The 14,473-nt window shown below is 53.2% G+C and overlaps 1 protein-coding gene across 7 annotated transcripts in view; it reads right to left on the bottom strand.

The window, feature by feature from the left end:
• PDE4DIP (phosphodiesterase 4D interacting protein) overlaps positions 1 to 14,473 on the bottom strand; it is a 1,984,767-nt gene that overhangs the window by 324,631 nt on the left and 1,645,663 nt on the right. For 6 of the 7 annotated variants that reach the window (XM_075321961.1, XM_075321954.1, XM_075321956.1 and 3 more), the window contains one exon: positions 10,724 to 10,863. In XM_075321961.1, coding sequence (XP_075178076.1) covers positions 10,724 to 10,863 — 140 coding nt within the window. The remainder of the gene's footprint in view (positions 1 to 10,723; positions 10,864 to 14,473) is intronic. The other variant, XM_075321957.1, reaches the window with a different exon arrangement.

The following is a 14,473-nucleotide window of genomic DNA, read 5'->3' as shown; positions in this document are numbered from 1 at the left end:
AGCGGCACCCAGAGACTTGGTTTACCCTGTTCTCAGCGTCTGCTTTATTGCTGAGTGAGTACCTGATTAACCCCTGCAACCAGCGAGCCTGCGCTCTCCCTGCACGGAGCCCCGCATCATCATCCAGAGTCCCGGGGCTTTTCCCTACCCGTGGAGGGTAACGTCATCTAGCTGCCCCACTCCATCACTCCGGGTACCCTCAACGCAAGCGGTGGTGCTCCCTATCACCGCACACCACGGGTGGCGTCACGAACTATATCTCCCCTGTAAATACCCCCTTCTTTATTTGAGTGTGGCCCCCAGCCCTGGGTCCGGAGACCCTTGAGCCACGAGCAATCACCCTCGGATCTGAGCGGTTTGACCGTTGCAGGGGCGGCACACCTCCATAGATACTTCTCCCTCCCCACTCTTCCCCCCAAATACTGTGCCATAGATACTACCCCCTCACCCCATACTGTTCCTGTAACGCCCCTGAACCCTTCAGGGTGCAGGATGCAGGGCCTACCCCTTAGGGACCCAGAACCCCAGTGCCGATAACACCAAAAACCCAGGTAATCCCAGTTTTCCTCAACAATCCCCCATAAAATGGTACCAAGCTAGGGTGGGACCAATTGATGGCCACCTAGAGGTGGAGCCACTCCAGTCCACTAGTTGACCAGGTGGGAGGGGCAGACTGTGGAGAGTAGTCGGGAAGACAGTAGTGAGAACAGCGATGACTGTTGAAAGTGTCAGACAGCAGGAGTGTGAAGGTGGAAGCAAAGTGACACCCTGACTCGGGTTAACGGTGACCTGATACCCAGGAAAAGTGGTTGCCGGTGGAGTACTCCTGGAACTACGCACCGATGGGGTACAGGACCCTAGGACAGGAAAGAGCTTCAAGCCGACCTGTTAACACCTGCACAGCAAAGGGGACCATTAACTCATTCACAACCGCGGGCAGTAAAGTTACATCCTATTTTAACGTGACTTAACAACCAGGGACGTAATTTTACTGCCTAAAGTTCATTTGATTGCCGTGGCCATAGCAACGGTTTTCAAATGATGTCCCCTGCTGTTTCTTACAGCAGGGCACCTTTGCTTCAAATCTGAACCGCCAACCACATCTATCGCCCTGGTTTTGGCTAAAACAATGCCTGAACCAGTGCGATCCTGTGAGATCCTGCTATGAGGTGCCGCAGCAGCTGCAGCAGATCATAGCAGGAGATTAAACATGGCACCCCCCAGCCCCTGCAGCACTGATTGGAGCAATCGTGCTATGATGTACAATCGCTCCAATCAGCGTGCAGTGGGGCGGTCTGATCTGGAGGTGACCGCCCTCCCCAGGCTTGTGTTGGTCTGTGGAGCCCTCCCCCCAGCATGTCTGCAGCGTGCACCAGCTGGTACTTGTAGTACCACGCCACCGCTGCTGCCGCCGCTGATGATGACACCGCTCCTGCTCCCCGTGAGTATTGGTCGCATGATGGCCCCTGCGTGCTCCCGTCATGGCCCCTGCCAGTGCCGATGTGCCCCCCCGCTGCGATCTGCCCCCCCCACTGCGATCTGCACCCCCGCTATCTCAATTCTGCAACCATGCTTCTGCCTCTGCTTCTCCGATCTCCCCCTCCCTATCTGCTCTCCTACGAGGTCTTCACTGGCCCGATCACATCTGCCTCCATCGCTGGGTCCTTCCTGGGTCTTCTGATGACCTGTCATGCTTGCTGCTATCCTCTAATAAGCTGTCCATTTGCTGCTTTCTATTCCTCCTGCAGTTTCTATGGTCAGTGATCCTCCTGCAAATCTTCTGGGTACTGTGAGTATACATTTTTTTTTGTATCCCCTGTCTATTTTTACACCTCATCTGTTTTTTTTTGTCCATATCTTGCGTCATTTTTTTGGACCTCATCCGTGTGTGCGTCCTGCAGTGGCCGACCGCTGTTCAGGGATGCACATAATGGATCGGCGTCTCTGCTCAGTTTTGGCGTGACTTTTTTTTTCCGTATCCCCGGTCACTTTTTGTATCTCATCCGTCCGTTCGTCCTGCAGCGGCCGATCAGTGATGCACATCACTCCACGGCGTCTGCGTTTGAAAAGTCAAATGGCGCTCCTTCCCTTTTGAGCCTGCCGTTTGCTCAAACAATTACTTTTCACCACATATAGGGTATCTGCGTACTCAGGAGAAATTGCACAATAAATTTTATGGTGCATTTTTTCCTAATACCCTTGTAAAAAGAAAAGCTACCTGGTTGAAGCATAAATTTTGTGGTAAAAAAAAAAATATGTATTCATGGCTCAACATTATCAATTTCTGTAGAGCCTCTGGGGGCTCAAGGGGCTCACCAAACATCTAGATAAATTCCTTGAGGGGTCTAGTTTCCAAAATGGGGTCACTTGTGGGGGAGCTCCATTGTTTAGGCACCTCAGGGTGTCTCCAAATGCAACATAATGTCCGCTAATGATTCCAACCAATTTTGCTGTTAAATGGCTCCCCTCCTCTTCTGAGCCCTGCCATGCGCCCAAACAATTACTTTCCACCACATATGAGGTATCTGCATACTCAGGAGAAAATGCACAATAAATTTTATGGTGCATTTTTTCCTGATACCCTTGTGAAAAAAGTCACCTGGTTCAAGTAACAGTTTTGTGGTAAAAAAAAAATATATATATTTTCACAGCTCAACATTATCAACTTCTGTGAAGCCCCGGGGGTTCAAAAGGCTCAACAAACATCTAGATACATTTATTGAGGAGTCTAGTTTCCAAAATAAGGTTACTTGTGGGGGAGCTCCTTTGTTTAGGCACCTCAAGGGGTATTTGCACCTCCCCATCCTCTCGGCCACCATTTTGCGTTCAAAAATTTGAATGCGCTCCTTATCTTCCGAGCTCTGCCGTGCGCCCAAACAATTGATTTTTTCCACATATAAGGTATCAGTGTACTCAGGAGAAATTGTACAATAGATTTTATGGTGGACTTTCTCTTTTCTCCCTTGTGAAATGTAAAGTTTTATGGCTAAAGTAACATTTTTCTGTAAAAAAGTTAAATTTTCATTTTTTCCTTCCACATGGCTTTGGTTCCTGTGAAGCACCAAAGGGTTAATAAACTTCTTGGATGTGGTTTTGAGCAGTGTGAGGAGTGCAGTTTTTAGAATGGGGTCACCTTTGAATATTTTCTGTCCCTTAGGCCTCTCAAAGTCACTTCAAATGTGATGTTGTCCCTAAAAAAATGGTTTTGTAGAAAAAATGGGAAATTGCTGATGAACTTTGACCCCTTTTAACTTCCTAACAAAAAAAAATTTTGTTTCAAGAATTGCGCTGGTGTAAAGTAGACATGTGGGAAATTTTATTTAGCAACTGTTTTGTGTGACATATCTCTCAGATTTATAGGCATACAATTTCAAAGTTTAAAAACTGCAACATTTTTTAAATTTTCGGCAAATTTCCAAAAGTTTCACAAATAAACGCAAAAAATATCGGGCTAAATTTACCACCATCATGAAGTACAATATGTCATGAAAAAAAAATATATGAGAATTGCCGAGATCCGTTGAAGCGTTCCAGAGTTATAACCTGTCAAAGTGACACTGGTCAGAATTGCAAAAAATGACCCAGTCATTAGGGTGTTTTAGTGGCCGGTGTTGAAGGGGTTAAGGACCTTGTTGACCCTAAAGAATCTGAAGACTCAGTAGCAAAGTTAGAACCAGGGACAGAGGACCAGCGACTCCAATCCCACAGGGTTCACGCTACCATCAGGCGGACAGAAGTGGACAAACCACAGAACGGGGACCTCTAGTGTTCTATTCTATGAGGACCCACTTACCAGTGACAGGTGCAGGGGAAGAAGGTACCAGAGAAACCAGACTACAACACATGGGAAAGAGTGGGCACATCTACACCAAACATGTACTGGAAAATCCAGAATAATGGAATGAAGCAAGAGGAGTCTCTTGTTGCATGCAAAAAGTGTGAAAAAGTTTATTAATAACACAGAGAAATATTATTAAGAACACTTAAAAATGGTAAAGATGAAGATCAAATATACAGAAGGATCATATATATATATATAGGCTCTGGTCATTCCTTCATTTACCCCTGATGAAGCCACACATGGTGGCGTAACGCGTGGGGAAGGCACACTTCCTCCCTCACTATTTACTTATCTGGTATTGTATTGGCTCTCCTTGATCTGTACCATATTAATGTTAGTCCTACATTTGGTGACTATGTATTGCTGTATACTGTTCTCTGGTACTGTTATTTTTGAGCCTATGTGATTTGTTCCATCTGCATTATTTCATGAGGTTTTAGTGGTGATGTGCCAATCTGCTCATGGGTGGATCACCCCTTTGATCTCTCCCATTTTTAAGTGTTCTTAATAATATTTCTCTGTGTTATTAATAAACTTTTTCACACTTTTTGCATGCAACAAGGGACTCTTCTTGCTTCATTCCATTATTCTGGATTTTCCAGTACATGTTTGGTGTAATTGTGCCCACTCTTTCCCATGTGTTGTGTTCTAAGTTCTATTTATGGGTTGGAGCACACTTCCATAACCTATTTATTCAAGGTGGTGCCATTCCCATTTGTTTCTAGAGAAACCAGACTGGCACTGGGACGAAGGGGACGTGGAGTCGAAACCAGCCGGCCTCGGACCACCAGTTACCATCTCAAGAAAGTGAGTAAACTAGTTGCACTGAATTCCAGTGTGAACTTCCTTCTTCTGACGCCCAATACACCATACACCTGCAGGGGCAAAATTCTACTTGTGGAGGGACTATTATATTAGCTGCTAATACCACCAGCTCCAGTAGAGACACTCTGCAGCGGCAGCTCCTTACACTTAGCCGCGACACCGCAAGTTGTGTCACGTATAAACTTTATTCAACAATCCGCTGTAAATATCCCCATTACAAAAAGGGCCCACAGCACGGAACCGGGTAACGGCCACCACCGCGACATTCCTAAGACGTACACTGCCCGGAACCAAGTACCCCATATCCCTGGGCGCGACAACCCTCTTCGGTGTCTTTGTGGCGCCCCTGACCTGGTCAGGCACCACTGAGTACTGCACCCATGCTGGGGACAGTACAAACAGGTAATCCAGAAGGCTGACCGGGGTGTGGAACACAGGCGCATAGTGATCAGGTCTCACACATGTACCCATGAGAGGACCCCTGGGGATCCCAGGAGGGGGAAAAGCCTTGACCTTCACTGGAATAGTGGAGGGGGCCAAAAGCCTCCATCTCCTCTCAAGGGGTGTGGTAAGAGAGTCTGGTTGCTAGGTGGCGTAGGCAAGAACAGGAGAGGAGGGGCAGTGAGTCAGTTAGAGCAGAACTCCATAGGGCTCAGTGAGGAGCAGACCTGTGGGGCTGTTGCTGTCTAACAGCGCCCGCGCAGTGGCTACTGACGGGGGAGAACGGTCAACTAGGAGTGCTACCCGAAATCCATCTTCAGCTAAAGAGAGGGCACGGAGTGGGAAGTAAGGAGACTGCTAGAGAGTACCAGGCCCAAACGGGCGGCAGATCCCGGAGCGGAGATAGATCCAACTTTCTTTTGCTAAACCTGCCGGTGTGGGGCCCTCAAAGCCCACACCACAACACCTAAAAGCCGCAGCCACGTAGCCACAGTTAGGGCCCACAGTTCACAGGAGGCAAGCAGCTGGAGTGATCTGGCCCAGGCAACAAGCAAACGGCAAACGAAGGGGAGAGAGGCTTCAGCAACTTCCCTGGGTGACCCCCATAGGGACTAAAAGTCGGGGTCACCCCAAACCACCAAGGGCTAAGGAAGGCGAGTTGGTAGTCACCCTCATAAAGTCAGCCTGAAGGATACCTGGTTCCCACCTGGTTCATCTCAGCTACGCCCGGGCTACTCACCCTGCCACCTGAAGTGAGTAAAAACCCTGAAAGACATTCTGCCTGTGTGGAGTTATTCTGCGCCTTGTGGTACTACGCACCTACACAGGGCCCTGGGGCTTGCCTCACTCTCAGGAGGCTATTCCAACTAACTGCACTTACCATCAGCCCCAGGCGTCCCTCAACCTGCAGTGGCGGTCCCCACTGACCGCAATACTGAGAGTGGCGTCACGACAAGAAGAAGATCTCCTACCTGTGACAAGATCCAGCCGAGTGGAGTCCCTGAAGGTAATGCACCGACACAACACCTGTGGGGCTTCACATCTGGCGTCACGAACAGGATAAGGACTAGACCTGTTCAGACAGGTGACCATGTGCCTGGGCGGTCCGCTTGAAAAATTGGAAGCGCCGCCATATTGCCACCATGAAAAGCGCGCTGAAAAACAACAGCAGCCCGCGCTGGAAGAAGTTACCGCCCACGAAGAGGTGTGGCTACCCAGAGATCCCCTGCAGAGTTCTGACCTCGCTTGTGAAGAGAGCGGAAGCGTCCAGAGACGGCGGGAAGGAAAGAGAGCCACAAGCCTGCTGCTGGGAGAGGAGCTGCTGAAAGAGGCAGAGCAGAAACTGAACAGCTTGCTATCAGAGGCAACGGCGAGTCCACAGCTGGAGAGTCGTGCAGAAGAGGGCGCAGAAGAAATGGCGTCTGACCGCAGAAATCCAGAACCGGGCTCCGCTGCCTGGTGGTATCGGGAGCTGGCCCAGTTCTGCGACCGACTGGAGACCCGGGTTGTGGAGCAGATCCGGGAAGAACGAATGGAAATGCTGGAGATGACCGCGGCGGTTCGGGCCTATGAAAGGAGAGCCGCGCGCCGAGTGCCAGACAGGACGGCGATGACGCAGACCCCGATGCTGCCACCGGTGGGTGAGTCGAGTGATGCCCCGGCCAGCGCAAGTGCCCCGACCCCTGCTGCCACGCCCGCGGTCCCCGAAGAGGCGTCCGGTGCGGCGACGCTGAAGCAGGCCGCAGCCACGCCAGGTGCGGCCTTCCAAGCCCCAGCGGCCGCAGCGATGCCCTGCTCGGCCCACCAAGACCCGGTCCCTGCAGCAACGCCCAGTCCGGCCCGCAAAGAACCGGCTGCCACCGCGACCCTCATCCGCGCCGCAGGCGTAACGCTGACCCAGGCCGCCGCCCTGCTAGGCCCGGCCCGCCGAGACCCCACCGCCGCAGCAACGCTCGTCCGCGCCGCAAGTGAGGTGCTGAACCAGGCCGCAGCCACGCCAGGCGCGGCCCGCCAAGCCCAGACTGCTGCAGCGACGTCCAGCCTAGCCTGCACAGAGCCCCCTGCAACAGCGACACTGATCCAGGCCGCCGCCATGCCGGGCGCGGCCCGCCAAGACCAGGCCGCCACCATCCAGGGCGCGGCCCGCCAAGACCAGGCCGCCGCCATCCAGGGCGCGGCCCGCCAAGACCAGGCCGCCGCCATGCCAGGCGCGGCCCGCCAAGAAGAGATTACCTCACCATTTACCCCGGCCTGCAAGGCCAGAGCAGACACCGCTCCCCAGTCCAAAGAGGTCCCTGCTAGGAAGACCCTGATAGGAGAGGACCCCGAATACTGGAAGCTGAAGGCTGACCTAGAGGCTCAGTTCCCACAAGAGATGGTGGATCGGTATCTGCTCCCTCCGCATACCCCCAAGGAGATTCAGGCAACCCCTGCAGCCGCGCCAGAGAGTCCACCGCCCAGACCAGCTGAGGACCACTCATCTCCAGCGCTACCACAACCAGAGTGCAGCGAAGAACTAAGGGGGAGAGGAGGCCAGGAAGCTGAGGAGCTGACTCCGGAGCCACCAGCAGTGGATCCATACCCAGAGCCGGAGATGTTGCCCTATTCCCGCTGGGATGAGGAGGACTTGACACCGTCTGCTGACGAAGACCAGCCCAGAAACCTCACCTGGGGCCCTGCAGGCATTGAGGTAACAGCCCAGCAAAACCCAGCCCGCAAGACAAGGCGTCGCAACAGAACAACGCTGTCCCCTGCACCACAGTCTCCAGAGCAGAGAGAAGTCACAGCCAGAGACCTACAAGAAAAACGGTCCCTCAGAAGAGCCAAAGCCCAGGTCAGAGGACCCCTTTGCAGAGGAGTAGTGGAGGATTTCAATTTGAGAAGTGGATATGGATTCATTGTAGCACCTGGTGTGAAGGAAGGGATATTTGTCAACCGAAGAGATGTGAGCGCTCATCTGCCTAGAGGACACCCTGGCAGAAACTTAAAGATGGGAAATACAGTACAATTCACTATGCATGAAGGCGAAAGAGGATTGTATGCGCTTGATGTAACACCATGTCCTACAGAAAAAGAAACAGATACAGAGAAAGAAACAGATACAGAAGATACAGAGGAAAGAAAAGAAAAGGAACCCATTGATGACCAAGATGGAGAAACCAACAGGTGCCGCAGCCCTACAGGCCCAAGCCCTGGTGAGGAGGAATCCACATAAAGTACAGAAAGAAGCATAGAAGTTACCAGTTTGAAAAAGTTTGTTTTGCAACGTTTTACAAGTTTAAGAATGTGCCCACATAAACTCATGTGAGAAATGAACCTTAAGGCTATGAACTGGCTATAGCCACAAACTCTCGCAGTGTAAATAGTTACACCAGAGGGCACCACCACCACCAGAGTCAGCCTGTTTAGGGGCTTGGCTCGTCTGCAACCAGGGAGCACGTCCGTATATAGGGCCTTGGCTCACCTGCAACCAGAGAGCATGCCTGTTTATGGGGCCTGGCTCTCCACCACAAAGAGGGTACCTGGTCAGCACCAACTGTGGAGGCCGCCTCTGGATCCTGCCAGAAGTGGCTGAAGGCGCGGCTCCACCAGGCCAGGTATACCCTGAAACCACCAGCCCATGTAAGCCGCCTCTACATCCTGCCAGAAGTGGCTGAAGGCGCGGCCAACGTGAGAGGGTTTTGGGTGGGTTAACGGACTTGTGGGTGGAGGGTGGTGATGTATGGTACCTGGTGCTTTTAAAAATGTTTTACATGTTTTTACTGTTTTATGCATTTTAAAATGTTGTCTTGCAGCCCGAGGACGTGCTGGTGATAACTAAGGGGGAATGTGGCGCCCCTGACCTGGTCAGGCACCACTGAGTACTGCACCCATGCTGGGGACAGTACAAACAGGTAATCCAGAAGGCTGACCGGGGTGTGGAACACAGGCGCATAGTGATCAGGTCTCACACATGTACCCATGAGAGGACCCCTGGGGATCCCAGGAGGGGGAAAAGCCTTGACCTTCACTGGAATAGTGGAGGGGGCCAAAAGCCTCCATCTCCTCTCAAGGGGTGTGGTAAGAGAGTCTGGTTGCTAGGTGGCGTAGGCAAGAACAGGAGAGGAGGGGCAGTGAGTCAGTTAGAGCAGAACTCCATAGGGCTCAGTGAGGAGCAGACCTGTGGGGCTGTTGCTGTCTAACAGCGCCCGCGCAGTGGCTACTGACGGGGGAGAACGGTCAACTAGGAGTGCTACCCGAAATCCATCTTCAGCTAAAGAGAGGGCACGGAGTGGGAAGTAAGGAGACTGCTAGAGAGTACCAGGCCCAAACGGGCGGCAGATCCCGGAGCGGAGATAGATCCAACTTTCTTTTGCTAAACCTGCCGGTGTGGGGCCCTCAAAGCCCACACCACAACACCTAAAAGCCGCAGCCACGTAGCCACAGTTAGGGCCCACAGTTCACAGGAGGCAAGCAGCTGGAGTGATCTGGCCCAGGCAACAAGCAAACGGCAAACGAAGGGGAGAGAGGCTTCAGCAACTTCCCTGGGTGACCCCCATAGGGACTAAAAGTCGGGGTCACCCCAAACCACCAAGGGCTAAGGAAGGCGAGTTGGTAGTCACCCTCATAAAGTCAGCCTGAAGGATACCTGGTTCCCACCTGGTTCATCTCAGCTACGCCCGGGCTACTCACCCTGCCACCTGAAGTGAGTAAAAACCCTGAAAGACATTCTGCCTGTGTGGAGTTATTCTGCGCCTTGTGGTACTACGCACCTACACAGGGCCCTGGGGCTTGCCTCACTCTCAGGAGGCTATTCCAACTAACTGCACTTACCATCAGCCCCAGGCGTCCCTCAACCTGCAGTGGCGGTCCCCACTGACCGCAATACTGAGAGTGGCGTCACGACAAGAAGAAGATCTCCTACCTGTGACAAGATCCAGCCGAGTGGAGTCCCTGAAGGTAATGCACCGACACAACACCTGTGGGGCTTCACATCTTCATATCAACTGGAACACTTTCAAGCAGCATTGTCTGCTGCCTCTGCGCTGTGGCCCTGACTTCTGGGTCAGCAGTGTGATCATCCGACCTGATCACACTACGGACATCGCTCTGACCCGGACGTCAGTGCGCAGGCGGTTGCCGCTTCAATTGTCCTTGCATCTGATAGCTACGAGGACAACTGCACTTTCTCTGTGTCTGGGCTCTCAGCTTGACAGCCGGGACTCAGAATAGCCTGTACCCACTACAGGGCAACAAATATAGCCCCCCGGGGAAACTCTGAGACCGCCGCATCAGCCGGTGCGACAGCGCTCCCTGATAGTTGTGCCTGGGGCACATGCCCCACCAGCTCCCTCCAAGATATGCCTCTGCTTTGTCCCTCTCTGTTCTTTAAAAGTTGTGAGGTATGCATATGGGACCTGACAGGTTCCTTTTTAACTCCTAAACTACCTTTAGTAGTGACTGGAAGAAGCTTGACATTAATAAATTAATGATATCTAAACAGGAATCCTCGGAAATGAATCTCTTAGTGAAAATGGAGGATAAGATCTCTACTACAACTTATGTTTTAAGAAATGTTTCTAGAAACAGTTCATATAATACAATATAAACAGAAAAAAACTTCCAGTTGTAAGATACCTGAGTGTAGTGTACTTTCTTGATCATAGTAGTAACAATCACTTGTTACTGACAACTCTGAACAGCCATCAAATTCATCATTTGTAGAAATTTGGTAATCCAGTATAAGTGATCCATCAGACTCAGAGGAACCATGGCTGCTAGACAAAGAGAAAGAACGCATATCAGTAGCAGTTTGTAGTAGGAGAGTCCCTTGTACCACATCTTAAACTCATGCTCACTTGGGGAAAATCTCCACCATATACAGTAAAGGAAATAATTATTTGATCCCTTGCTGATTTTGTAAGTTTGCCCACTGACAAAGACATGAACAGTCTATAATTTTAAGGGTAGGTTAATTTTAACAGTGAGGGATAGAATATCCAAAATAAAATCCAGAAAATCACATTGTATACATTTTAATAATTTATTTGAATTTTGCAGAGAGAAATAAGTATTTTATCCCTCTGGCAAACAAGACTTAATACTTGGTAGTAAAACAGTTGTTGGCAAGCACAGCAGTCCGACGTTTTTTGTAGTTGATGATGAGGTTTGTGCACATGTCAGGACGAATTTTGGTCCACTCCTCTTTGCAGATCATCCCTAAATCATTAAGATTTTGAGGCTGTCGCTTGGCAATTTGGAGCTTCAGCTCTCTTCATACGTTTTCTATGGGATTAAGGTCTGGAGACTGGCTAGGCCACCCCATGACATTAATGTGCCTCTTTTTGAGCCACTCCTTTGTTGCTTTGATTGTATGTTTTGGGTCATTGTCATGCTGGAAGACCCAGCCATGACCCATTTTTAATGTGCTGGTGGAGGGAAGGAGGTTGTCACTCAGGATTTACAGTACATGTCCATCCATTGCCCCATGGATGCGGTGAAGTAGTCATGTGCCCTTAGCCCGGAAACACCCCCAAAATATAATGTTTCTGTGGCGCCCTGGACTAGCCAAGTGGGGTGGAGCCAGGCGGTTCGCCACACCCACTGAGGAGTTCACAGTCCTGGAGGCGGGAGAAGGAAGACAGATCAGTTAGGCAAGTGCAAGTGACGGGAGTGAAAGAAAAAACTAACCGTGTCCGGGTGCGTGGCCCGGGCACTAAGAGCAAGGTTGGCAGACGGTGGTGGCCGTCTGCAGGAGAGGCGAATCAACGCGGAACCGTAGGACCGGGGTCGGGCGGTGGCCCGCCGTTACCGAACCAGGGAGCGAAGTGAAGCCAGCACACACAGGCAGGGCCTGTGGACCCCGACCAGGCTTGGAGTCGCCGTTAAGAGGTCAAATCCATCAGTGACCGGAACCCCAGGGGTTTCCTAACAGCCAAGACCCGATAGAAGGCAACCGTCCGACCAGTAGAAGGAAATACAGCTACCGCCACAGCTAGAGTTCCAAGGGCCAGAGCCTGCGGGCAAAAGGGCTCCTCCGGCATATATATACGCTGGGGAGCGGGTTACCGGTGGGAAGCCATCGGGACCGAACATACACAAAGGTACAGGGAAAGGCAGCCACCACAAACCGTCCGGGAGAAGTCACAGCAGCCGGCTGCAGGACCCGTCCATCCAGCCATTTGGTTTACCAGAGACTTTGCTTACATTTGTGGCTGAGTGAGTACCACCGTGCCATCCGGCACAGCGCTGCGCAGTCCAGGCGACCCTGCACCTTGCCAATCCTGCCTCCCCGTCACCTCACCGGGCCCTGGGACCACCAACCCCTATCCACGGAGGGGGAAAATAACATCCGAGCTGCTCCCTACCATCGCTCCCGGGATCCCCGTCACCAGCAGCGGTGGTGCCCAACCTCACCACAACCCGTGGGTGGTGTCACGGACCAAATCCCCAAACTGAACTATCCCCTTTCACTCACGGGCGAGGAGCGCCGCTCGAGTCCCTGGATCCGGGCCCACTGCTCGAGCCACCGAGCAGCAGCAGCGCCGGACCCTAGCGTTAGCGAGCGCAGCGCCCCGCCGCCCGAGACAACTTGGCATCACGAACAGGATCTTACCGCTCTGCCAGCTGGTAGAGGTGCGCCGTGTGTTTCCCTGCCGGCGGTGTCCGGCCAAAAAAATTCCGTCATCTTGGGCGCAAAGATTTTCCCACTCGAGCGTCTTCTCGAGCAGTGGAGGCGCGAAAGCTGAAGCCCCGCCCCTGAAGAGGAGGTGCCGAGAAAAGACCAAGGGGGGACGGATGGCGTCCGGCTGCATGTAAACCGAGGCCATAAAAGCAGGGACGCCAGGACTCTGCCGCCATTTGGTTCCTGGAAGATACCGCTGCCAGCATGCACCGTCCGTCCGGTAGCCGCGCAGTCCCCGAGCCCGCGCCCGGCACCGCAGCATGGGTAGAAATCCGGACCGTCCGTCTGAGCAGCCGTCTGCAGGTGCAAGTGCAGCTCCTCCTGGAGGAGTGGGAGGCTGACATGGCGGATGTGGTGGCGGCCATACGGAGACGCGAGGTGGAGGAAGACTTGGAGGAGCGGGTAAGCGACCCAGGCCCCTGTGTCCCTACAGGATCGGTCGCTGCGGCTGAGGGGCCCGGTCTGCGCCCGCTCACCCTGCTGCCTCCCCCGCTACCCGTGTTGGCTGCTGCCGCCCCGCCACTAGGCCCGCTACCCCTACAACCGGTAGCGGAACCCTGCCTGTCCGCCCGAGCGGACCAGCCTGCAGAAGAGATCCGCAGACGACCCAAACCGCTTCCTTGGAAGCTCCCGAGGGCAGCGTCAGTCTGCGAAGACACACCGGTGGCATCGGAAGTGACCGCACCCAGTACCGTCCCGGCTCCGGTGATCCGTCCCGTCCAGGAGGCGGCTCAGCGGGTGAGGACACCTGTACCCATATCCCACGCCTCGGCTGAGGCTGCGCCGGGTCGTTGCTGTGAGGCAGCACCCCAGGCCATGACATCGCGGGACCTTCCACAGAGGGCGCCAGTAGTGAGCAGTGTGAAGGAGATCCTGTTGGGCCCGACCCGCGCGCAGGGGCAGGCAGATGCCCCCTACTGGGACAGGGAGCCGAGCCAGCTGGGCTGGGAAATCACGGAGAGGGAGAAGCGGAAGGCTGAGATGATAGCCCGCACAATCCAGGAGAAGGAAAACCTCCGCAGAGCCACCTTCTGGGTACGGGGCCCGATATACGAGGGTCAGGTGCGAAGATTCGACCCCCGCCAGGGGTATGGATTTATTTTTGAGCTGGGCCTGGAGGCCGAGGTGTTGGTGGCCCGTCGGGATGTTAATGCCCATCTACCAGAGGGCCACCCGGGCCGTAACTTACTCCCAGGCGATCTAGTGACATACACGCAGCACTGTGGAGAGAGGGGCTGGTATGCCCTGGATGCCAAGCTGAGAGGAGGCCAGGAGGCCCAAGAACCGGCCCAGCCCCCTCCTCCGTCCTGCGGTGTGGACTTGAAGTAAGGCAGCGATCCCTCCGTTGTACAGATTTCCCCGTTGGGACCATCAGTACCGTTACCCTGTTTAAATGAATGAATCAAACCGAGTAAATAACCTGATTGACACTGTGATTGACCCGGCCGTTGCTGGCAAGTTGTCCCCGCAGGGACCCTTAGTTACCGTTGGTATGAGGAACTCTTCATGGACATGCCTGAGAACTTGCAGGGCACCCACGAACTGGTGGGATTGTAAATAAGTTGGGGGCATGTTTTCCGTTGCCGCCTCCGGAGAGGCTGATTTGGAGGATGGGCCTGGAGGAAAGTGATGGCCCAGTCCCGCCACTACCGCAACCGGTGGCGATCCTCCGGGGGTCAGGGGTCCCCCATGGACGTGGGGTC

The sequence above is a fragment of the Anomaloglossus baeobatrachus genome, chromosome 8 (assembly GCF_048569485.1).
Source record: "Anomaloglossus baeobatrachus isolate aAnoBae1 chromosome 8, aAnoBae1.hap1, whole genome shotgun sequence".
Lineage (NCBI taxonomy): Eukaryota > Metazoa > Chordata > Amphibia > Anura > Aromobatidae > Anomaloglossus > Anomaloglossus baeobatrachus.
Note: the sequence above shows the minus strand (reverse complement) of the source record. Positions and strands in the feature narration are given on the sequence as shown.